The sequence below is a fragment of the Periplaneta americana genome, chromosome 11 (assembly GCF_040183065.1).
Source record: "Periplaneta americana isolate PAMFEO1 chromosome 11, P.americana_PAMFEO1_priV1, whole genome shotgun sequence".
Lineage (NCBI taxonomy): Eukaryota > Metazoa > Arthropoda > Insecta > Blattodea > Blattidae > Periplaneta > Periplaneta americana.
The window spans coordinates 27,855,510-27,882,474 of NC_091127.1; the positions used below are offsets into that span (position 1 = coordinate 27,855,510).

At 35.8% G+C, this 26,965-nt stretch overlaps 1 protein-coding gene across 3 annotated transcripts in view; it reads right to left on the reverse strand.

Annotated features, from left to right (window-relative positions):
- The window catches only part of LOC138708898 (uncharacterized), an 85,739-nt gene that overhangs the window by 25,969 nt on the left and 32,805 nt on the right, over positions 1–26,965 (reverse strand). Inside the window, exon 1 of one of the 3 annotated variants that reach the window (XM_069839208.1) lies at positions 2,528–2,689. The exons of the other annotated variants lie outside the window; for them this stretch is intronic. Coding sequence (XP_069695309.1) covers positions 2,528–2,585 — 58 coding nt within the window. The 5' untranslated portion in view covers positions 2,586–2,689. Of the gene's footprint in view, positions 1–2,527; positions 2,690–26,965 lie in introns of those variants that run through there. 3 annotated transcript variants of the gene reach the window in all.

A 26,965-nucleotide genomic window follows, 5' to 3' on the forward strand; every position in this document is an offset into this window, starting at 1 on the left:
AATGTTATTCCAGTAAAATAAAAGAATTTTTACAAAAATGGCACTTATAATTTTTTCGCTGTAAGAAAAATCCTAATATAAACACTAGCACGTGATTCAAGTGAAGGCCCATTCACAATGAAAATTAAACATAAACATAACGTAAGCATAAAACCTTGTGTCCATGTTATTTAATGAAAGCATTCACAATGAATTACATAAGCATAAACTTAATCTTAATCATAAGACATTAACATGAAAGTTTGCAAATTCCAAACTTTCATGCTTATGTTTATGCGATTTGGAGACAGTACACAAGCGGAAAGCGTGTTTTCACTTTTTGTTTAACATCTCATGGGCTTTGCCTACAGGCAATATTTTGATCTATTGGCCGTGATGATAGCTAGGCGCGCAACATGGAATCATATGACGAAAAGTTGATTATTTTACATCTCCGTTTCTTTGATTTCAAGTATTGAGAGCCATATACTGATGCCATTGTAGTTATTAGAAACATATATTGAATAGCTACATCGTCAGTCATTGTGCAATTCTCCATTTTTATGTAATAGATTCTGTAGTTTTGTTGATTCGGTATGTTTGTTTCCACACACGTGTTATGTTTACGTTATGTTTAATTTTCATTGTGAATGGGCCTTGGCTACTTAAGTTTGTGGCATATGTTTATGTGCTTATGTTAATGTTTACGTTATGTTTAATTTTCATTGTGAATAAGCCTTGAGGCTTCATTGACCGCTGTTAGGCGCCATAGATTCTCAGTACGTGTTCCCGCCTACTGTTGTACATTCTGTTTCATGTTAAACATTTTCCCTTACTCATCAAGTAGGCCTAACCTCATTACTATGCATTCGTTTGCTTAGGAAACATTTATTTTATAATTACTGTAATTAAATTATTTTAAAATCTTATGTCTTCACAAAGGACAGTAGAGGATGTAAAAGCCATACTTCAGTACCGCGTGCTTACGTGAACAACTACGAGTTCAAGTGACGCCAGCTTGTTACAAGAACAGACTACCTCGGTATTACTGTTGGTATTCATCCGCGTTCATAGTAGGTCTACATAACAAAATATAAAAGTAGTTTTTCTTTTACATAGCATTTTACATATCAGTGAAGTTAAATGTTTCATCGTATTTAACAATTAGAATTCAATTTTTTTATTTTCAAATAATACAAGATTGTGGTTTCCAAATACGAACTATATTTTCCTGCGTCATGTGAGTGTTTCGACTGGGAGCCAATCACGGGTATAACAGCAACGTACTTGTGTTTACATTAGGATTTTTCTTACAACGAAAACAGTATAGATCCTTACGTATAGTCCGGGTCAGCTTACTTCAAACCCTAAGGGTGAAACCTAACCATTTTCCCCCCACTACTACATATGCTAATGGATTATGGTGATTTTCTAGTTTGCAGGTTGAATTTTCTTTTGCCAACTTCGTTTCGAATTTCGATACTGACAAATACTACAAATGGTAGTGATTTTGTAACTGGTATACTCGTATTGGCAGCTATGTGTTCCCTAACATAACAATGAAAATAATACATAGCACAATATGAATAGGGTAGAACAGGGTAACTGTAAACACTTTTCACTGATTTCAAATATATTTCAACATTACACAACCCTCAGTAATGATAAACATGACAAACAAACATTGTGTTATTTTTAGATCTTTCTTTTCCCTGAAAATGGATTTAAAATAATAAGGTTGACTTTTTTTCATCTTTTAATTGCTAGTTTACATTTACCCCTTTGAGAGAGGGTAATTGTAAACACCAATTTTCGCACGGGCTATCAGACACTTAACATTTTTTGTTCTGTTTCAAAAGAAAGAGCTGTACTCCTTCCAACTTCAATTTTGGTCACTGGTACATTTCGTCCCTTTAACCTATGATATATGACGATATAGGAACTCAGTACCTCTTCTGAGCTTCACGATAACTGTAGTTACTACTATTTTTCACATCTGTCACAACCCTCTCTAAATCCTCCACAGTGTAGTTGAGTGGGGGGTCTCTTTGATTACTGAAAAGTACGAAATGTAACCATAGTAAAACATGTTTACAATTACCCCCAAGCAATTAAAACTATGGGGCAAATGTAAACACGTCATAATTTAATGAACTGAAGTTATGAGAGATCTCAAAACCGTTGTAATAAATTTTAACTACTATACATTACTCATAAAAACAACATATTCTTTAAAAAATAGCACTGTACGTTTACTTACAATGCCAAAAATGAAGGTTAAGCAAAATTCTTTCTCGATTTTTTTTGTAGGCTCTTACAAAACATTCGTTCACAACTAAACAGTTACTCCTATTTGGCGCCAAACTGGTTTGTAGGTTAGCCAACATGTTAATTTAAATATTCCCCCGAATTAAATTTTTTATATTGACAGTTTTGCATTTCTGACAGCATTTGTTTACAATTACCCCCTGTTTACAATTACCCTCATCTACCCTAATAAAGTCATGTTCTAAAAATTTAAAAAATATCTTTAAAATTTTACACTCACAAACACTTCCGGCGAGTATCTTCATTGATCCACCTCCCAACATGGCCTCACACCTCATGTGGAAGAGCTCTGATATTCAACTCTGATATGAGCGCACAGCTGCGAATATTTACACAAGCCAAAGAGATGGAGATAAAAGACCGGAGGGACAGAGTCCACAACACCTGAGCGCCTACAACGCAGGCAACACACAACACGTGACGGTCGTTCAGTGACTCGGAAGTCTATACTTTTTTTTTTTAATCTCAACGGCCGACGGAGAAAAATCTTGAAGGTTCAGAAGATGAAGGGGGAAGGTCGAAAGGAATCTCGGCACGCATTCCAGAGACGCGTTGCCCTACCTGTAAAGGGCAAAGTCTTGCCGACCTTGAAGACGGCCCTTCCCTGCCCACAGCGTGGTCACACGCTGCAAGACTTTCAGTCGTCGCTTCTCATGGGTCCAATTATCCAATTAAGAAGAAAAACCAAGTGATGAATGGGATCTGCAGGCACTTTCCCAAACGGTCTTGTGTTCCAATCTATATCGCAGTGCGATCGACTACTAAATTAGCCAGGTTCAAGGTTCAAATGATGCAACTATTAAAATAATCATATTTAGCGTCCTTTCTTAATTACGGATGGTATTACTTGAGCCATGTTAAACAGATGATCAGTGAGAATAAAATGTTTTATTTTCGCTGGCAGAGTTTAGGCCATAAGGCCTTTTATTCCACTCAGCCAGCCTTAATCAATACAATAATGACATACATATTTAATTTATGAATATTTACAATACACTTAAAAGATTCTCCAGCAATATTCTTCAGGTAAGTTTTAACGGCTAGTACATTTTATTTAAATTGAGATAAAACCTATTAGAAAAAGTAATAATTTATGAGCTAATGTAATTCACTTCAGTCTACATGCAATATATAAAGAATATAATGAAGTTGAGATAGCTAGTTAGTTAAAATGATGAGAATTATTATAATAGAAGTTTACTAGAACTATGTTATACTTATTTATTTACAAATGGCTTTTAAGGAACCCGGAGGTTCATTGCCGCCCTCACATAAGCCCGCCATCGGTCCCTATCCTGTGTAAGATTAATCCAGTCTCTATCATATCCCACCTCCCTCAAATCCAATTTAATATTATTCTCCCATCTACGTCTCGACCTCCCCAAAGGTCTTTTTCCCTCCGGTCTCCCAACTAACACTCTATACGCATTTCTGGATTCGCCCATACGTGCTACATGCCCTGCCCATCTAGAACTATGTTATAGGGAGCAAAATATAGATCTAAAATATATTGATATAATGAAAATATTAATGTAATGAGATTTTGCCATTAGAGTTTTTGTATTCTATTTAGAGAAATTAATGATAATAATAAGAATGGACAGATGTTAGTTCCATTATAAGTAACAAAATTAATCAGAAATTAATCTGTTAAGCAACAATTTATGCAATGTTAACCTAAATGAAGTTACTGTCCAACAACTCTTGACATCACTCCCAATTTCTAGCAACTGAAACTGTATAGGATGAAGAATATAAAGATGTCTTGTGGTGAGGTATAATGAGAAAATTGTTATGATGAGACCCGGTACTTAGGTGATGATATGGGGATAAATTTTGAAAACGAGCAGCCAAATAGATTGGGGTAGTGAGAACGACTGTCTGCAGATGTCTAATGTTACGACTTCTTTCCAAGAAAAACGTACACCTATATCATCGTTAAATCACAAGGCTCGTATCCACGAAAACAATACGTCTTATCTGGTAACTTTATTTCCATTGAAACCATAAAGATTGGTGTTACCTACATGAAATGGTTCATATCGAAGGAAGCCATACCGCTTAATGCCATTGACAAAGTTTCCTCTTTAAGCATGTCACAAAATTCATTGTTACCTTGTACCTGTCATATGCAACAAATTCATATTTCTTATAGCTATTTGATAAACACCTACTTGTAGGATTTAGTGAAGAACTGTTTTCAGAATAAAGGACGGATTATAGAAGGAGGAAGACGAATAAAGTGCATAAAACTTTCTGATGATAAGGCGTTGTTAGCAGAAGAGATGGTACATGTGTATTTTAAATTGTCATTATTAAATTGTAACTGAAAGCATTGTAACATGAAAATATGAATATAATTAGTTATACAATGTAGACAGACATATTTATAACCTAAAATTTTTTCCAACAAGTAAAATACATGAAAATCGTGAGTCATTATTACATATTATTATTATTATTATTATTATTATTATTATTATTATTATTATTATTATTATTATTATTATTACTATAACAGCAATTTGATGGTTTACTATTAGAGAAAACAAAAATTCCACTATGTAATTTTGATATCGTAGAAGCAAGTTGTATCTGACGATGGCGTAAAAGACGAAAACGTTGATACATTATTTATATTTAACATGTATTAACAAATGTTAATAATAAATTAATAAGTCATAAGACTGAACATTTCACATTATTTATTGTAGGCTATTTAATAACTGACTTACCTGAAAATCAAAACGTGAATTGCAAATTATTTATATTCTACTGTGTAAGGATCGTTTCCATGGAAATACCATACATTACATCTTATGAACTCCTTTAACTATAACGCCATGGCTTATGTAAGAGTACAGCAACAAAATACGTTACTTTTAATTCCAAGAGTCCACACCTGTGGAGTAACGGTTAGCGCGTCTGGACGCGAAACCAGGTGGCCCTGGTTCGAATCCCGGTCGGGACAAGTTACCTGGTTGAGGTTTTTTCCGGGGTTTTCCCTCAACCCGATATGGGCAAATGCTGGGTAACTTTCGGTGTTGGACCCCTGACTCATTTCACTGACATCACCTTCATTTCATTCAGACGCTAAATAACCTGAGATGTTGAAATAGCGTCGTAAAATAACCTACTAAAAAGTCCAAAAAATCGATGTAAAGAAATGCCTAGTGGTGTGTCTTTATGGTGATTATTTTATCCTGATTTCTGTGATTAAACAGTTTGATTTCGGTGAATATTTCATTTAAAAAAATAAGAAATCTTGTGCAAATTTCGCACCCTAAATAAACTTAAGAAATAAAATAATATATTCTTTTAATTATTATTGAACAATCCCTTTGAAACTAACAGAAAATTGTTTGCATCATTAATTAAATTAATAATTCAATTTCATTCGACTGTGAGGGGGTGACGCACTGCCTTTTTATCACACAAAGTAGTCCCTGAAACTATGCGTACATCGTTGCTTGATGCCACACGTATATAATGCTGGATCAAATATGTAGAAATGTTCATGTATATTTTATAACGAAAAAAGGTTTCACTTTTTATTTGGAAAGAAGACTCATTTCTCGTGCGAATTCTACATGAAACCTGTTTTTTATTGATAATATCGTGATTATGAATTAATTTCGTGGAATTCTATCAATTTCAGTTCACTTAATTTTGGACTTTCATTAAGGAGTTTACATTTTCCATGCAAAAAATGAGGTTTTTGACACATTTCGCGTATATCATTATTACCAAAAAATGACACTCTTAGGAAAGCCTTATATTAATGCTATTCAAGGCAAGCAATCTAAAAAAAATAAACCACCAAAACTGAGCTCTAACACTTTGGACGTCACAGACTATAGCAAATGAACATCAGTGAAGAAAAAACTGCAGGAACTGGAGAGACTTAACTGCAGTAGCATCTCTTAACGTGTTTCATGCACCAGTTCCCGTAGACAACTAGTGCATGACGCACATTCCACCGAGGTGTTGCTCGACGCGCTGAAATTGAATCGCTTTACAGCTAACAATCTGTATTGGAAAAATAATATGCACAAATGAGTTATAATCACTACACAACCGACGTGTGGATGTAATAATTATGACGAGATGGCGCTGTCGTCTTCGGTGGTAATTCGGTTATCATTCTGGCGTTGGGTTAGAGGTTCGCGGATTGAAGTCAGGCTGAGGGCAATGGAATTCTTATCATGGATGCCCCTGGGAGAGAAATAAAGTTAGGAAGCCCACGTATATTTTCCACACGTAAAAAATTCCTGTCCCTGGCAGCTCCAATTCTCGTCTGCGATTAATTTCGATGCTGAATATCTCTGCAGTTGAAAACGTAGTTAAATAACTACCACTACACCTAGTTCACAGAATACGGGTTCATATGTGGCAGTGTATGATAACGAACAGAAACGTAGAACGCCCAAAAAAAGGACAGATAAAAGATGACTGCGAAGGACGGCATGATTTAACAGCTCCTGAAGAAAGAAGAGTTCATCATCATCATCATCATCATCATCATCTTCCTAACAAGTATTAGGCCAAGTGGCCTGTTACGGTCTCAAACTAGAATTTTCAGTCCATCTCTTCTTTGGACGGCCTAGAGATCTTTTGCCATATGGATGGTAATGAAGCAGTGCTTTTGGAATTCTGCATCGATTCATTCGTTCGAGATGACCCTTCCACTGAAGTTGATATTTGCTGATGAACTGCATAATGGGTTCTATTTGAAGTTCTTGCATTAGGTCCTCATTTTTTTTATGATCCCAGCCTCGGATGACAAGGATGGATTATAACGATGACGACTCAGGCAAGAACAAGAAAGAAGAGTTAAAAGTGAAAATACCAAGGGAAAACCTGTAGGGGAGAGTTGGGTAGTATCGGACATCGGGTAATATCGGACAGTGAGTTTCTTTCATCTACCACCAGATGATAGTACCTGAATGACATGGTTACGTTTCTGTGATGTCGCATACAGTTATTTATTTGATTTAATATATTTGTAAGTCTAAATTTAAGTGATAGCGTCAATACAGATCACAAGCATTTATCCTCCTCAAATCCCTGACACCATATGCATGCTGAAACTGCAGTTCAAGGCAGAAAAAGTAGGTCAAATCCTATAACGAGGGTTTACCCTAATTTCTTAAGTGGGCAATTACGAACAGAAGATGTCAGACGCGTCGTCCAGCGATGGCATGATGTGTCACCAGCTATTTCGATCAAGTCTTAAACCTTGCTATATGAAATCATAGTTAATACACTAAATGACTGGGTCGTGCTTTCATCGTAACTCAATTCGAAGTGATGGTCCTTAGTTTTAGTTGCAGTATGGCATTCCAGTACAGAGCGTCAAAATATAAAGACGTTTCATGCGCTCAGATCATTTTCCATCACTTATTATATTATAGGAAGGGCAGAGAGAAATTATGTATTGTGATGCTTGTTGCATAAATTCGATTGCTACATTTTTCACAGATATAACAATATGTTTTTAGCATTATCTAATACTGAAAAGGGTGCACAATTAAGGTTGCGTAGATAGCGCGTGCAGTTCCAACCAAGCGGCCCACGGTTCGATTTCCGGCTTGGTAGAAGTTTTATCTCAATTAGCAGGGAACTGATGTATTTCCCTTGTCTCGTGTTTGTCCTGTGATGTCTCCACAGTGGCTTTCCATCATACTGACCATACGAATGGTTTTCCGCCTTTAAGTTGATAGCGATTTCTCGTAACTTATTGGAAAAATTCTGTTCATATTCAAAACGTAAGAGGGATTACAACCGCCAAAGATATATATGAAATATATTTTTTTGTTACAGAACGAATGGGTCTTTATTTAAAAACATAATGAAATTTTCTTCATATCGGCAGTAACAAACCTTTCTTTCAGCTTATGTTTTGAACATAAATATTATATGCCAAATGAGAAGGTACAGACATTGTCTACAAAAACTTCTTTTATTTTAAATAAACTGCTTACCAGAATAATAATAATAATAATAATAATAATAATAATAATAAATATAATTAATTACCGGGGTTATTCTTGGAGATATTTCAAACAAAAAGGTGTAATACAATTTTGCTCGTTTTTACTTTCTTTTCGACATAAAAATGGTTTCATATGAAACATTTCATAGCGTGTTTTGCAAAAGGTATTGATTTAATTCCCAATATGCTCAATCAATTTAGGGGAGCATTGTATTCGTATTATGATAATAAATGATAGAAAGAATTTTACTTTTGTCCTTTAAAAGTGCAGAAATTTGATCCGAAGAAATGTAATATTGTAAAATTTCTTTGCAGAATGAAAAGTTCCATTTTTTCGGATAAAATTTTTGTATATCTGAAGGACAAAACTGAAATCCTTCCAGTCATTTATTATCATAATACACTGCTGTCTTAAATTTACTGAGCATACTGGGAGTTCAATCAATAGCTTTCCCAAGAAACGCTACGAAATATTTCATAGCATTTACTTTTATCCCATACTGCTCACAGCTGTCATATTAAGCAATGTTGGATTAAACGGGAAAAATTCAAAATCGAGAAAATCTGCCCGTACGGCTACGTTCCTTACCACGGTCTCACTGAATGTGCCGGTGTTTGAATTACGGCTTGTTAGTAAGAAACTGTCAACTGAGCTACAATCGTGTTCAATATTACATTAAAAACTAATTGAAAATTTCTGTGTCGTTTAACCTCAGCCAGCGAAGTCCTAGGTTCGTGCTGTTCGCCACATGGTCAGAGTATTGACATTACCGGAGCCCCGCAACAAGATGGCTAAATTTGGTCACCATGACAACACAAGACTTATTAGAACTTAAATATCTGATAAAAGTATAAAAATAGTACATTATGCAACGAGCCTATAATGATAGTACTTAAGAAGCGAGTATGGATGTTTATGAAACGAGCGCAAGCGAGTTTCATAATTTTCATACGAGCTTCTTAATTACCATTATAGGCGAGTTTCATACGACTTTTTATGCTCGACCATATTTCTAACTTGAAATTACAGTATTCAGATGTATACATTTTATTTGTACCTGACAAGATCGGAAGTGACCTTGTTCTAGATCGTGAATTGTGAGATGTGCGCAGACGCGAAAGTATTGATTTTTTCCGAGGAACAATAATGTCATTGACCTTGTGTAATCCGTTAAACTTGGTATAACTTTGATTATTGAATTCGACATTGAAAAACGAGATGACAAATTGAATTTATTTGAATATTATTTACAATTAACGCTAATTATTATAGTAACAGAACATGACCTTCTGCGACAGTATTGGATTTCTAGCCTCCGTGACTTTTCGCTAATTCTCTTTCGACTGCATATCCGAGAATAATCGATACTTGCGGTTTTATAACGGTACAAAGCTGACTCGTTATTGGCTGAACACCTGTAAGCTGAGTTGTCATTGGCTGAAAACACCTGAACTTTAATGAGTAGGTGCACTTTAATGACATGCATTAAAGGACTGCTACCAGGTGTATAATTACTACATTTCGGCATGGTCGAGCGTAAAGGTTAATAATAATATTTTTCAAATCAGTTTTATAAGAACATGAAAAAAAAAATTCTGCAGTTGCATCATTTGGTAACAATAACAATGTTATAGTCTCTCTGACATCTTTAATATTTTTCCTGCATGTAATAAACACTTATTTCTGAAAAGTAGACTACTCTCAGACGTGTAGAGTTGTTTATTTTAATACAATTCATTTTTTATTTGTCCTATATAAAATTTATTAAAATTTACATATTTTGTGACCTAATTTTTCTATTTTCAAAGAAATGGGCATTATTGTACTCTACCTTTTGCATAAATTCATGTTAAATCAGTGTATAAAATTTCAGAATTCTATCTCTAATGGTTGTGGAATTATGAAATTTTGGAAAATTTAATTTAAAGTAAAAATTGATTTCTAAAAAATATTATCAGTAACCTTTTTATACTTTTATCAGATACTTAAGTTCTAATAAGTCTTGTTGTGGTACCTTGTAATTTTTGTCCAATTGTGAGTTCATTTCCTTTTAAAATTTTAGAAATGTAGAGCCTGCATTTTCTAATAATATTTGTGGTCGTTCACGTACATATACCCTTAAACAATGTTGGAATAAACGTTAAATTCAAAATCGAGAAAATCTGCCCGTACAGCTACGTTCCTTACCACGGTCTCACTGAATGTGGCGGTGTTTGAATTCCGGCGTTGTTAGTAAGAAACTGTGAACTGAGCTATAACCGTGTTCAATATTACATTAAAAACTAATTGGAAATTTCTGTGTCGTTTAACCTCAGCCAGCGAAGTCCTAGGTTCGTGTTGTTCGCCATATGGTCAGAGTATTGACATTACCGGAGCCCCGCAACAAGATGGCTAAATTTGGTCACCATGACAACACGCCAAGGCCGCTCACTTCGCATTTTGTCTCCAGTCGAAGTCCCTTCGCCGGCTTAAGGCTTTGAAATGAGCAGTTTACAACTTGCTGGAGGCCTGCCAAACACCGTTCGCCGAGGAGCGAGGTGTAACGTAGTCATGCACACGTGGAGTGAACACTGACTGCGGTTCCTGGCTGAGATTTTCCTGCTTTTCTGAATATCTTAGCGCTTCCTCCCATTTCCTTTCACTCATCATTCCCTACGAATCAAAAGCGTTTAGGTATACACAAATGTCGCTTCAAGCGACGCTGAATATTTATTTTAACAAAGTTTAAAAGAAGCAATGTTGCCTGACATATTCTCACAAATTCTTTGGAAACTATATACAAAATTGACTACCGCTCATTTGATTACTCATTCCAATTGAATCGTGAATTACAGAAAACTTTTATGTAAATTTGAGTAAATTTGTCAGGAGGCCCAAAGAACTGATTATCTACAAATGCGTTTGGTATTTTGAAGTGACTATTTTTTTTATTAAAGCACAACAATAAGTTCTAAAGGCTGAGTGATGTATCTTGTCTCACTGTGAAAAGAGAGAGAAAGGAGATACGTCTGACTTCGTCTGTATTGTTATGGCGATGGGGAGAGTGGAGCGGTGCCGTCCATCCATCCAGTGGCGGAAGGGACTAGTTGATACATTCGGTAGCGCAAAATAAAATAACAAAATATCTCTCTTCGTACTGTGTAGTTCCGTCACTGAGCTTGTCTTTCAAGAAACTGAGTTCCGGTAGCCTGTGCAATAACAAGATTTTAAAATGAATCCTGAAAAATTTACAACCCTCCTATAATCTCCACCCTCATTTGAAGGGACTTGGTTTTATTGCTACTGAAACAAGATAAACCTTACCAGGTATAGTGTTTCTCATACATGAACTTCAATTTTTTTTTTTTTTTTTTTTCCCTGGAAACAATGTTAACTGCCTGGACATATGGGGTTCACGACTAATAACAAACATTTTATTTCTCTAAAAAAAATTTTTAGGTGAAAAAGACGGAGGACAACTTTTTTTAATCTTACAAAGAAATTTAAATGTAGGCTATAGAAAAAAATTGAAAAAATACACAAAGATACAAAAACACAAAATTAGCCTATATGAATAGCATATTTAATTCTTAAAATTCTTTTAATCTTATAAAAAAAAAGAAAGAAAATCAAACTGAAGGTTTGTTTAGTATCTAAAAAATTCCGCGTGCCCACCGCTGTGGAGTAACGGCTAGCACGTCTGACCGTCAAACTAGTGGGTCCGGGTTCAAATCCTGGTTGGGACACGTTACCTGGTTGAGGTTCTTTTCCGGAGTTTTCCTTCAACTCATTAAGAGGAAATGCTGGGTAACTTTCGGCGCTGGACTCTGGATTCATCTCGCTATCATGTCGTAAAATAACCAACTAAAAAAATACCACATGCCCTGGGTTTGTGGTGTTCTGCAATTCACTGCAATTTATTGTCGCTGTGAATTGTACACTGAGTACTGGACGTGTAGGATTTCTGCACATTTGAAACGCCTATGTATGAATATTACAACCATATGAAAAACTAAATTTGAGAAAAAATGTGACTTGTGAGGTTACTGCAATTTTCACGATTAAATTGGGTTCCTTGCTTAATGATGTGTGTAGATTTTGTTTCCTCGGAAATCAATACGAAAAATATTGACGATAATTAAATATGAATTTTGACTCCGTTCCTTAGGAAATCATATTCAGAACAGATTTTCGTTTATTTCTAAGGAGTGTGCTCTTGTTGAAATCAATTTTAGAACCGACTAATGTTTGCTTAAAAATGCATTTTCAACATGTTTTCTAGAAAAACACTCTAACAAGAAACTGGTTTTATTTGCGAATTTTTACTGAGTTTTCTTTAAAATTAGATTCAAACAGACTTTTTTCTACGGTAGTGCGTGAAGTGAGCATAGTGTGTGAAATAATAATTTGAAGCTATCGTAGAGAAAAAATTGTATGGTACACATTCGTGAAGTTGTATTTTGATATTCGTGTATCTAAGAAACTCAGCTAGCCTCGATTCTCAAACCTACACTCCTGTTAAAATACTACCCACTTCACGAACATGTATCATAAATTACTATTACGTGTCTTATTGCACATTATAATTGAGTATCATTGGAAACCAGATTGGAAACTGTCACCTGTTTATGCATTCTGACATTGCTTTCCGGAAATTTGTCTGAAAACAAAATGAAGCCTATTTATGCATATTATATTTATTTCAGATACTGTTTGGAAAGAAATTTTTCTTGATTATACGTTATTTTTTTTTTTTGCGGAGGGGGGGGGGGAGAATGGGAAACACTATAAAAATCGATTGGCGTCCGTTTTACAATACAGTCGTTTCCTTGGAAACGAGACTTAAAATAGATATGCATTTGTTGCGTTACGCACGCTAATTTATTGTGTTCACTTGGAATAATACCGGTGTCTTCTTAATGATATAATCTGATGGTCTCTCCTAAGAAATTGGAAACCTGGCTCTACCTACTTATGCATTTTGTCTGTTTTCTCTTGAGAATCAATGTGGAAATAAACAGATGTTTACTATTATGCATTTTGTTTACTTATAAAAATCTAAAAAAAACAGGCAATGCATGTTTATGATGCATTCTGAGCATTTCCTTCTTGGAAATTGGATTGGAAGGCGACAGACGACTATCTTATGATGAACGTCTCATTCTCTAGAAATCGGCTTCAAAATAAAAGTTTACGTATGTATGTATTAACACTACAATTGGGTAAACACCCGGTGGCAGTGATATATAATATACAATACTACTATTACAATAATACAATAATTACAGCAATAAAAAATTAAATAAACATAAATTTACTTCTAACTATAAATAAATAGATGCAATAAACCTAGGACTATAAATAAAAACTAACTGTAAATAAAAACTATGCTATAATAACGCCTACAATAAGCAAAAGTAAACCTAACTTATAAGTACTTCTATTTCACCCAACTATTACCAATTTAAGTAATTACATAACACCTTAATTAATTACATTTCAACTTAAATACATTATCATCTTAATTAATTACATATCACTTTAATTTATTTACATATCAACTTAATTACATATCATCTTAATTAATTACATAACACCTTAATTAATTACATTTCAACTTAAATACATTATCATCTTAATTAATTACATATCACCTTAATTTATTTACATATCAACTTACTTACATATCACCTTAATTAATTACATATGAACTAAATTAATTACACTGCACCTATAATTACATTTTCAGTCTAATCTTCTCAACCTTTCCTTAAATGTATTGATTTTGAGAGGATCACCCTGAAAGATTGCCGCAGGTAAGCTGTTCCAGTCTACTATTGTGCGGTTAATAAAGGAAAATTTTGCCACGTCCGTTCTTTGTTTTCTGCATTTAAACTCCCTAATATGATCAGCCCTGCCTAACTATGAGGGTGTTACTAATCTAGCATAGACGTCGGTCCATGCTTTGTGTCCCATTTGTGCCTTAAACAATGCGGTGAGTCTGGTTTTTCGTCGCCTTGATTTGAGAAATTCCCACCCTAAGTCTTTTACTATCTCTTCATCATGTTCCTTTCCCATTTTGACATATTTTGCTGCCTTCCGTTAGACCTTTTCTATTGAATCGATTTGGTTTTGTCTGTGCGGGTTTTAACTGCATTTTCTTCACAGGCAGAAATATAATACAAAAAAATTATATTTCAGTGTCAATTTTATTATGCCACGAAGATATTTATGTCAAAATACTCAAATAATTATTATAATTATAGTTTTTATCTCATTTCCATACGAAGAAAATCAGAAGATATCTTGCACGGTTTTCTTCTAGAGTCCGGAAACTTGAGGCACTGGGTCAACTGCCTCCTGTTCAGCGACCAAGTCGCTCTTGCGGAAATAGAAATCAGATCCGACATGGCATGCCACTGTATCATATGATCATCAGGAGGAAATGCTACACTGCAAGCGACTCACCTCACATAGGCCCCATTCTTTCAAGCTCCCACGTAAATTTTCATACGCAACAACTTGATCGTCCACAAAACAAAATCTCGCGTCCTTTCACACCGGCCCAATACAAGTTTATGTATACCCACATAAAGCGACGCTGAATATTTATTTTAACAAAGTTTAAAAGCAGCAATGTTGCCTGACAAATTCTCACAGATTCTTTGGGAACTAGATACAACACTGACTACCGCTCATTTGATTACACATTCCAATTGAATCGTGAATTATAGAAACCATATAGGCTATATATATAGCCTACATTTGAGTAAATTTCTCAGGAGGAACAAAAAACTGATTATCCTAAAAAACGTTTCGTATTTTGAAGTAGCCACTGTTTTTATTAAAACATAATAAGTTCTGTCCACACCTGTGGAGTAACGGTTAGCGCGTCTGGCCGCGAAACCAGGTGGCCCGGGTTCGATTCCCGGTCGGGACAAGTTACCTGGTTGAGGTTTTTCCCGGGGGTTTTCTCTCAACCCAATATGAGCAAATGCTGGGTAACTTTTAGTGCTGGACCCCGGACTCATTTCATCGGTGTTATCACCTTTATCTCATTCAGACGCTAAATAACCTAAGATGTTGATAAAGATCGTAAAATAACCTACTACATAATAAGTTCTCGTTTTTCTCATACCTGAAGTTTTGATTTTTTTATTTAGTATTTTCTGGAAATAAATTTTACTTCGGAATATGTATGGTAAGACTTTCCTGTGTTAAATTTCAACGTACCTCGTATACATGTTTCGACCTATTTATAGGTCATCTTCAGAACTGGTCGTTGTTGGTCTTGGCGCCACTTGTTCTGTTTCCTGTGAGGGTGTGTTCCTGTGGTATAGTGTAGAGTCAAAGAGTGTGTGTGTTTTGAAGTTGAGTTGTGTGTTGAGAATTTCGTTGGGGTGTGTTTTTGTGTGTCCGTATATTTCATATTGTTCCAGTGTGTTTAGTTTCTAGCTTTTTGGTTGGATGTGTAATATTTCCATGTCTGTGTTGATGTCTCTGTGGGTGTGGTTAGCATTTGTGATGTGTTCTGCATATGTGCAGGTGTTTTGTAATTTTGTTATGGCTGTGATGTGTTCTTTGTAATGTGATTGAAATGATCTGCCTGTCTGTCCTATGTAGAAGTTGTTGCAGGTGTTACATTTGAGTTTGTATATGCCTATGTGGTTGTATTTGTTTGTTTGTGTTGTATGTGTGTTGAAATGTTTTTGTAGAGTATTATTTGTTCTGTATGCGATGTTGTAATTTAATTTCTTGAATGAGGTTGCAATATTGTGTGTGTTTTTGTTTTCGTATGTTAGTGTGATGTATTTTTTGTGTTCTTGTGTTTGTATTGTATTCTTATGTTTTTTGTGATTACGTTTTGTCTTACGTATTATGTTAGGGTTGTATCCGTTTTCTTGTGCTATGTATTTATTGTGTTTAGCTCTTCGTTGTAATCTTGTTGGTTCATTGGTATGTAGAGTAGTCTGTGTACCATTGTTCGGAATGCGAAGATGACCCATAAATAGGTCGAAACATGTAAACGAGGTACGTTGAAATTTAACACAGGAAAGTCTTACCATACATATTCCGAATGATACAGTGTTAAAAGTTGTGTAATCAAGATGTATAACAAATTTTAATTGCCTGCACATGTGGGGTTCCTAAATTCACGCCTTATGACGCAGCCACCACGAAATTCCAAAATGTTGAATGTTCCCAAAATGTTGGACGTTTCGTACTACAGTAAATAAAGTTACAATCCATTACCACACCATGTGAATCGGACGTCATTTTTTTTAACCTTTCGAAGTGTGCGGGTTTCAGAAGCTAGATTCGACAACCAGTGTTAAAACTGTATTTCCTATATCAATTTCACATGGGGGTTCGAATCGTTGCAATTTTATTGATTACAACTACATTTCAAATTGCCCTCTACTGCGACTAACACTTCTAACTTCTAACATTCAGTAACGCGTTGTAAAAGCCAGTCTTAAGTTTAAAAATATACTCACTGAAATGGACGAATATTGCGACAGATGAACCGACACCTAAAGAAAACGTGTCACTATACACAAGCCAAACATCTGACTACACAAACACGGCCACACTAACATCTCAACAAACGGAAGTAGGTTAAACACTACCAGCACACAAGAACGTTCCCCGAGTTTGCACTATTCTCTTGACTGAAAACGTGTTTTGTGAGAATCGGGGCTTTGTGTGGGAACGTAATAATTATTAATGTTATAATTATTTAACAGTTCCTTGCAGGAAGAGGAAATATGATTTCCAGAAACAGTAGGTCCAAAAATTACACAGAAAATCGGTAAAAACTTAAGCAAACGGAAACTTCCTCTTTCGCAAGAGCAAATATTGCAGAATTCCTACAGTGACGTGTTTCGTTTATTTTCAGGTCGACCGAGATGAGTTTGCAATAATCGTTAAAATTTATTCCTTATCATCATTGCTAGAATAGCCACATTCTGGTATAGGGAGAAGAAAATACAAGCAACATTTAGACATAAATGAAGTATACCTACATTGTTTTCTTAGTAAGCATGATGATAGAGATATTCCGATAGTCAATATAATGTAATATAATCTAATAATTTTATTTAGAGTTCAGTCTAATTGACTTATCACAGTTTAAAATCAATAACACTTACAAATGTAAATGATCATTGTAAATTATACAATTGAAATGCAAATGTTTTCGCCCTTCGGGCATCATCAGGCATTTGACTCACAATATCTTATACAATCTTCTGTATATTAATAAACAACTATTTACATGATTAACTCTATGATAAAAGACAATCTGAAATTAAAATGAATACAGATATTAAAATTATATGTGATGAAATTGTAACTAAAATGTTGTATTGATCTTATATTTCTTAATTATAAAATTGTGATCATTAAAAAACATAATGAAAAAGATATGATTCATCTTAAACTTCATAATAGGCCAATATACTTATATTAAATGATTGTTTGTAGTGCGAGCATTGATCTCAATGATTTGTCAGTCCGTCAATCCATTCAATGGCGGAGATTTGATATCAATGCTCGCACTACAAACAATCAACTAATATAAGTATATTGGCCTATTATGAAGTTCAAGATGAATCATATCTTTTTCACTATGTTGTTTTAATGATCACAATTTTATAATTAAGAAATATAAGATCAATACAACATTTTAGTTACAATTTTATCACATATAATTTTAATATCTGTATCCATTTAAATTTCAGATTGTCATTTGTCATAGAGTTAATCATGTAAATAGTTGTTTATTAATATACACAAGATTGTAAATATCAATTATCTGGTACGCATTTCACAGCAAAGATATGGTAAAAATTGTATAAGATATTGTGAGTCAAATGTCTGATGATGCCCAAGGGCGAAAACGTTTGCATTTCAATTGTATAATTTACAATGATCATTTACATTTGTAAGTGTTATTGATTTTAAACTGTGATAAGTCAATTAGACTGAACTCTAAATAAAATTATTAGATTTTATTACACTACATTGTTTTATTGATCTAGTTCTAATTCTTGGAATTCTTGGCAGGAATTTTAGATATTAATTATCGTTATCATAGTAAAGGACTGTTTTCAGAACATGAGAGGAGTGATAGTAGAAGGAAGAAAAATAAAGTGCAGAAGATTTGCTGATGATATTGCATTGTTAGGAGAAGAGGAGATGATACTAAGGGATATGCTACTGGAACTAAATGACAGCTGTGAGCAGTATGGGATGAACATAAATGCAAATAAGACGAAGACCATGGCTATCGGAAGAAAAATAAAGAAAGTAAACGTGCGAATTCTAAATGAGGCAGTAGAGCAAGTGGACAGCTTCAAATGCTTGGAGAGTACTATAAGCAGTAACATGTGCTGCAGCCAGGAAGTCAAAAGGATAGCAATGGCAAAGGAAGCTTTTAATAGAAGGAGCGTCTTCTGCGGACCTCTGGAAAAAGAACGAAGAGACTAGTGAAGTGCTCTGTATGAAGTGTGGCATTGTATGGGGGAAAACCATGGACATTACTACGAAGTGAACAGAAGCGAATAGAAAAATTTGAAATGTGGATATGGAGAATGGAACTTGTGAAGTGGACAGACAGAATAAGAAATGATGCTGTGTTCGAGAGATTGGGTGAAGAAAGAATGATGCTGAAACTATCAAGAAGAAGAAAAGAAATTGGTTGGGTCACTGACTGAGAAGAAACTGCCTACTGAAGGATGCACTGGAAGGAATGGTGAACGGTAGAAGAGTTCGGGGCAGAAGATATCAGATGATAGACGACATTAAGATATATGGATCATATGAGGAATCAAAGAGGAAGGCAGAAAATAGGAAAGACTGGAGAAAGCTGGGTTTGCAGTGAAAGACCTGTCCTTGGGCAGAACACTAAATGAATGAATGAATAATTCATGGTTGTTTCTGATTCTCCAGATTCCATTTGAACACACCGGACCAAATTCTTTCCTCAGGATTTTTCTCTCGAAAATTGGAGTTTTTCATTTCCTCTCATTACAAGCCTCAATAATGTCGGCAGGACATTACTACTTTTTTATGAGACGCCCATCTGTCGAGACTAATATATTGGTATTTCGAAATGTCTGTAATATCTTGTGACAGCTATAAAACTGCCTGAGTCATCTATGTGGTATCCTAGGGTTTGAAAATCTAGACTATAAGGGCTAGGCTGTAGGGGATTGTATCCGTAATGGGTATAACTTGTATTCGCTCATTCTGTAGAGACACACATAACACGATATTTCATATGATATATGGTACGATAAGATACAAGTATATTATGGTTTAATCTCATATTTTATAATTTACTATTGCGCCATGGAACGGTAAAGGGCTATTCCATATGAAATCGATCAGTAAAAAACCTCGCATTTTTTTAATACTCTAATTTTTTCCCTATTTATACAAGGTGCTGAGGAGAGTGCATTTTCAAAAATATACTATCGAAAGTCAAACGGTTTTCGTACTATTGAGCGACAAATTTAGCGTATTTTATATAAAAAAACAAGCCTTTTTCAGCGCTCAGAACTCTGGAACCGTTTACTGCAGAACATTGAACGGGAGCTCATTTTGAAGCTGACATTTGATAGATTATGTTAAGAAGTAATCCTTATTTTTATTGTATACAGAGAGACAGATAATCTGATTTTACTTACTTTTAGGTTTTTTTGCCCATTTATAAAAATGTAAAAAATATTGAGAAAAAGCCTTGCATTATTAACTCTCAACTGGTATTGCTTTTTAAATGTACATTACGATATCTATCCATATGGGTCTATATTGACCCATAGATACCAGTTGAGGGTTAAGAGAGATTCGGTATTGTTTGCTTAGTGACTCGGCAATAAGCTTCGAGGGTATTAAATAAATTATATTCACACGCCTAGACTTGAACGGCGCAGTACAGCACGAACTGGCCGAGAGATGAAGATAAGCGAGCGTTGGGCGTCATTTTACTCCTGTGTTTATGAAAACTTGTGATAAAGCTAGTCCAGCTATGCGCTACTAGACGAAACATCACATGTTTATGTCTTGGCCTTGCTTGCCTAGGCTAGCTCCCGCCTCACAGTCAGCTGGTTAGCTCACGCGCGTACTATTTATTTTCTTTATTTGATATTTTCAATACTTTCTTATCAACGGAGCACCAGTACAAAAATATGTGTTTATTTGTACTTTCAATGCGGAATCTAACTATTTTTAAAATATTTTTTCGTGGTCAAAGGCGTCTTAATGAAGAAAAATTTAAATTTCTCCATTTCCATAAAAAGTGAGGAAAACTGTTTACATGTCAATATAAACTTTAACTTCTCAGCATCAAAATAAACCATGATTTTGATCACTGGGTGAAAGGGTTTCGGAACCACAACAGTTTAAAGTTGCTAATTTTATGAAAATACGATAAATTTAAATATTTTTAATTTAAACACTATGAAGTTCTGATGCTTCAAACTTTGCACAAAGCATTGTATCACAGTTATCAACGGACAGAAAAAGTTTCATTGTATTTAAAAATTGCAAGGTCAATTTTCTCTATATTTCGGTCGATTTGAGATGGAATAGCCCATAACAATTACGAAATCATGTTATGCTACGGTGAAGTACAAGATGATTCTTTTTCTCACAGCAGAGTCTAGATAGAACCGATCGCATGATGGATGTTTCATCTTGCCGACGAGTGTCTGCTAACAGGAGATTGTCAGAAAAATCTGGTGTTAAAGACCCTTGGGTAGTCGACCGCAAAACTACAGCGGGCAGACAAATGAAATTACCCAACAGTTGTGCCCAACGAAGCCCGTCCACATCGAGAGGGGATCACAATGCTTTGCGACAATGTAAACAGCAGTCATTTGAATGATAAAAACGAACGCACTGATGACCTCCATTCAAACCAAATGCCGCAGAGTTGCTCAAATTTTTCGGCTCACAACCTACCTCAAATTATTTCAGTTAACATGACGGCACAAACTGACATAATGCAATATTACGTAATACAATCTAGCCTCTTATAATATGTTCGCAAACCCTGTGATTGGATACGAAACATACAAAGAGATAATGTTGGATACGGTGTGATAGAATACTACAGGGACATCATTTTATCTTTACTTCAATTTTTATTGTACCAGAGTTTTTTAATGTACTTTACTTCCACCCCCTCTACTAGTAAACTTCCAACCGTCCTCCACACAGAACCAAGGCTGCGTATGCAGTCAAAGTCGCCTTACGGTCATAGTAAATAGTACTGAGTTAGTGAGTGTAGTACGTTCCAGACATGTTCGCATTTTCCAGCGACGAAAGAGCTTTCAATATTGAATCATATTTTTGCACATGTACTGTCGTCCGTTTGCCTACCGGTTTCCCCCACCCGCTTCTGCTCGCCCCTATGTAAAGTCTAGTGGCTGGGCTGTCTTAGCTCTTTTCTGAAAATATTAATTTGTTAGGAAATGGACGTCTACGTAATATTATACAACTGTTTAAAATAATTTAAATAAAAGGGCCTCGTTAAGTAATTAACTGTCACGTGATTTCCCACCTTTCAACGACCCTGCGACAAAACCACTTGGACGGACAGTAAATAGCATGTGTGAGTAATTTTATCTTTTTCGGATCTGGCAGAAGTGAAGATTTAATTTACAGTACGTAAGGTAGGGGAGAGTCGGGTAGTATCGGACATCGGGTAATATCGGACAGTGAGTTTCTTTCATCTACCACACGATGATAGTACCTGATTGACATGGTTACGTTTCTGTGATGTCGCATAGAGAAACGTAACCATGTCATTCAGGTACTACCATATGGTGGTAGATGAAAGAAACGCACTGTCCGATATTACCCGATGTCCGATACTACCCGACTCTCCCCTACTCTTTTATAGAGTAGGTACAGAATTATTTGAACATGAGTTACTAGTACGAAGGACGAAACTGGTAATTGGAATTAGGTACAATAGTCTATAGTGCGATAATATGCACAAAAGAACTGAAGCCTGTATCGAAATGAGCGGCCATCATTTTCAAAAATGTCTTTAAATATCCATATTATGATTATTTTTCAATTTAACTTCATTCTCTACATTGTAGGCTACGTTAATGTGCTGTAGACAGTATAATATACACTGCATAATGAATACATCCGAATGGATAGCTCAGTTCGTGAGTAAAAACACTTATTGTTAATACAGTAATGTATTTTGATTTTTAAAAATCCAATGAAAATTATCAAACTAAAATCGCGATATTTTCTAGTTTACGTAAACGGATGAACTACTTTTCTTCCCTCCCATACCTAGTAAAGTGATTTGTTTGTATTTTACGCCAGTATCATCGAAACTTCAATCGTGGAAGGGGGTAGCAAACGCTGTTTCCGGTTCTCAACTGTTAATCCAAAGGTATAGCCGGGTTAATATTAAAAATGTTAGTAAAAATAAAATGATGTCCCTGTATAAGTATTGTAACATACACGATGTCGATGCGATATTGCATGATACAGAGAGTGTAAATTAATGTAAACGCTACATTACACAAGGCCATGTAGCACAGGACACTGAAAAAAAAAAAAGTTTTAAAACGTTTCTTTTATCTCACAATTCGACTATAATGTAACAGAATGTCATATTTGTAGGCTGGATAGTATCCATTGTCCATTGATAACATCGTTGATTCCATATTAATCTTTGAGCAACAGCAACAAACGTTGAATATACAGGAGGTCGACGCTGCGAACACTTCATAAAGCTGAAGCAAAGCTTTCACAATGCACTTCGCCTACTCATTAAGTCAATATAACGAAGTTCGTAGACAGAATATCCATCTGTTCTGTCCACTTATTTGTCATTTAATTACAAGCAACTTACCTTCACACAATTATATAAGATGTGTACATTGCTCAAATGTTGCTCGTCTTGTTGACTCTCGGCTCATGTCCCGTGATTTTAATCACCCCCCCTCTCTCTCTCTCTCTCTCTCTCTCTCTCAACCCTACAGTCATTCGCTATGACAAAGACACAGGAGTCCACACCTGTGGAGTAACGGTTAGCGCGTCTAGCCGCGAAACCAGGTGGCCCGGGTTCGATTCCCGGTCGGGGCAAGTTACTTGGTTGAGGTTTTTTCCGGGGTTTTCCCTCAACCCAATATGAGCAAATGCTGGGTAACTTTCGGTGTTGGACCCCGTGCTCATTTCACCGGCATTATCACCTTCATCTCAATTCAGACGCTAAATAACCTAAGATGTTGATAAAGCGTCGTAAAATAACCTACTAAAAAAAAAGACACAGGACTTGCAAAGTCAACTTTATATTACGCAGTTACAACGAAAACAAAACTTTACTGACAAACAGGCAGCGCAATTTTGTTCCCAAACATATAGCGGATCGAGTAGTTTCTTCTGGTAGCTACATCTATTACGTCACGTGGATGCGTAAGCAAGGTCGAATTGCATGCAGGTACGCATGGGGTCATTAAATAATAATGATGTAATGTATTATAAATAGGCCTATGCCTTTGTAACGTCATATGACGCAGAAAGAACATTCCCTTAGTTTAAACAAATTTTATGTGATGTTCGTGAAAGATTTGCATTTCATAACCTCAGAATATATATTATAGATTTAGTAATTTGTCATACAGAATAATATCTGTAATATTGACAATTAATATTTGAGGAGAAGAATTCGCTCCGGCGCCGGGGATCGAACCGGGGTCCTTGGTTCTACGTACCAAGCGCTCTGACCACTGAGCTACGCCGAATTCAATCCACAGCACCGGATCGAATTCTCCTACTTCCATGTTTCCCTTTATGGCCTGACTCCATGTTAGGCATATATGTTGACGTATACTCGTATGTCCAATGTCAACTGCCATTATAAAGGGAAACATTGAAGGAGGAGAATTCGATCCGGTGCTGTGGATTGAATTCGGCGTATCTCAGTGGTCAGAGCGCTTGGTACGTAGAACCAAGGACCCAGGTTCGATCCCCGGCGCCGGAGCGAATTTTTCTCCTCAAATATTAATTCTCAGAATATATGTTTTTGTTCACTGCAACAACGGGACAGGTTTTGATAAACGAATTATTTGCATATATTGTATAAAATATAAATATGTTCACTAATGTATATTATTATATACAATATATATTATTGAACATAATGGTAAACATGATACACATTAACTGTAAATACTTTATATACAATATATTCAATTAATTCATTTAACGAAATCAACTCCGTTACGGTGAACAAAAGCATATATATTCTGAGATTATGAAATTCATATCTTTTACCACAGTCTAGTATATACAGTCACGAAACTCAATACGTAGTAAATTTGCATCCATAAATAGTTGCTAGCCACTAGGATCGCTAATATCGCCTCATTACAGACAATGCGAAATAGTACCGGCACAGTCTATTGTTCCTAGCACTCTCACAACTCAAGCTTCGTGACTGTATATACTAGACTGTGCTTTTACTATAACTGCCAGTAAAAATTTGTTTAAGCTAAGAAAATGTTCTTCCTACGTCACATGACGTTACAGGGATAAAATAACAAAAATCAATATATAAATTATCAAACTGATTTTCCTCGATTTTGTAAAAAGCACTACCCAATCTTCTATCATAATATACTATTACACGCATGTAAGCAAACATGGCAACATTGAAAAAGACTTTGACTGGTTTCGAAAGAATAAGTAAAGGTGGCATAGGAACCACTTATTTTGTTTTCGTTTTTCGAATTCAGTGACTCTAAAGGGAATTCGATTATACTTGCCCTTGAGAATCTCTGTATGTAGCTGGAATGGGTGGGTTGGTGTTTTGAAGAGTTTCCTGGTAAAAAACATCTCTATTGTCTCTTTATTTTGTCTCAAAAGCCAGGCTCCGTGGTAGTTAAAGAAATAGTGACGAAAGGGAAAAATCGTGCAAAATATGAAAAATATAAAGATTTTTATGTAATATGAAAAGTTTATCAAAACATTGTGAAATACGAAATTGATGGCGCTAACTGAATTCTTTACAGGGTGTTTCATAATTCCTATTACAAACATCTAGGGGTTGTAGAGCGGACTAAGAAGATAAAATTTTGATTAGGAACCCATGCCCGGAAATATATCGTTTCGATGCAAAATAAGTTTGAAGATCGAATAGATTTTACATCTCCCACTTCATTAGAGACAACGAGCTCTTGCCAGTGTGCATTATAAGAGTGGTTCCACGTATCGCCTAACGAGTCCCAGGTACTTGACGTTCCTGCAAGAGGTATTGGTAGAGTTAAGTAAAGATTTGCCACTGGCACTGTCAGAAAATGTGGTTCCAACATTATGGCGCACCCGCGCACTTTTCACTTGCCGTCCACGAATATCTCCACCAAACATTCTGAGAAAGGTGGTGGATAGGTCGAGGTGGTTCAACTCCTTGCCACCACGGTCGCCGGATTTAACTCCTCTCGACTTTTTCCTTTGGGGCCACATGAAGAGCCTTGTTTATGAGACTCCTATAGTGTCAGAGGAAGATCTTCATTGTTTCTATTGAAGTGAGAGATGTGAAATCGATTCAATCTTCAAACTTATTTTGCATCGAAACAATACATTTCCGGATATGTGTTCCTAATCAAAACTGTATCTACTTAGTCCCCTCTAAAACCCCTAGAAGTTTGTAATAGGAATTACGAAACACCCTGTATATCACGAATCGTGAAAATCCTTGTTCCGATATCGCTAGCATGAATGGTTTAGATTTAGAATATGAAATTTCATACCTTCATATCTTCAAATCATATCTTCTTTGTGTATTGATGTACTTTTTCCCACACGATTTTCTTGCAAAGGTACACATTAGTGTCGTGCAATCTTCGCACATGAGAGCAGATATCAAAATACTAAAAACTTCATCCTACTTCATAGGCATCCAACAATACGTCGAACTGAAGCATGTAAACTAAAATTACAGAATTCATCAAAAACCGCTAAGAAGGCTTATTATTACGATATACCGAAGTGCATATGATATTTCCATGCAGATATTCTGCTTCATCATATGATGAAGGATGGGTGGAACGGAGAAAAATTCTCTCCGGCACCGGGAATTGAACCCGAGTTTTCAGCTCTACGTGCTGACGCTCTATCCACTAAGCCACACGTGATTCCCATTCCGATGCCGGATTGATATGCGAAAATAATCACTTAGTGATTTAAGACGGCGCTCATTCCGTCGGATCCCGGCCACTTAGTCGCTCGTAATGAGTGCACCTCTGCACATTAATGTGTTGGACATTGTGCCACGGTCACACATCTGTGACGCAGTGCATGAGGGTTGGCCACTAGAGGGAACCTAAGAGGTGGAACTTAAACTGAGAGGATTCGATCCAGCATCGGAATGGGAATCCGGTGTGGCTTAGTGGATAGAGCGTCAGCACGTAGAGGTGAAAACCCGGGTTCATATCCCGGTGCCGGAGAGAATTTTTCTCCTTTCTACCCATCCTTCATTATAAGAGAACTTATGTTCGGCTCATGTTTGCCGAGCCTCTGTAGAACCAAAGTTTGCTTTGCGTCCGTTCACCTTCCTTATCTTCGGTGCCTTTTTCCTCAACTCCCCCTCTCCTGCTCCTTCATGCTTCAGCTGCATAAAGATCTCAGAAATATGTCTTGCGAAG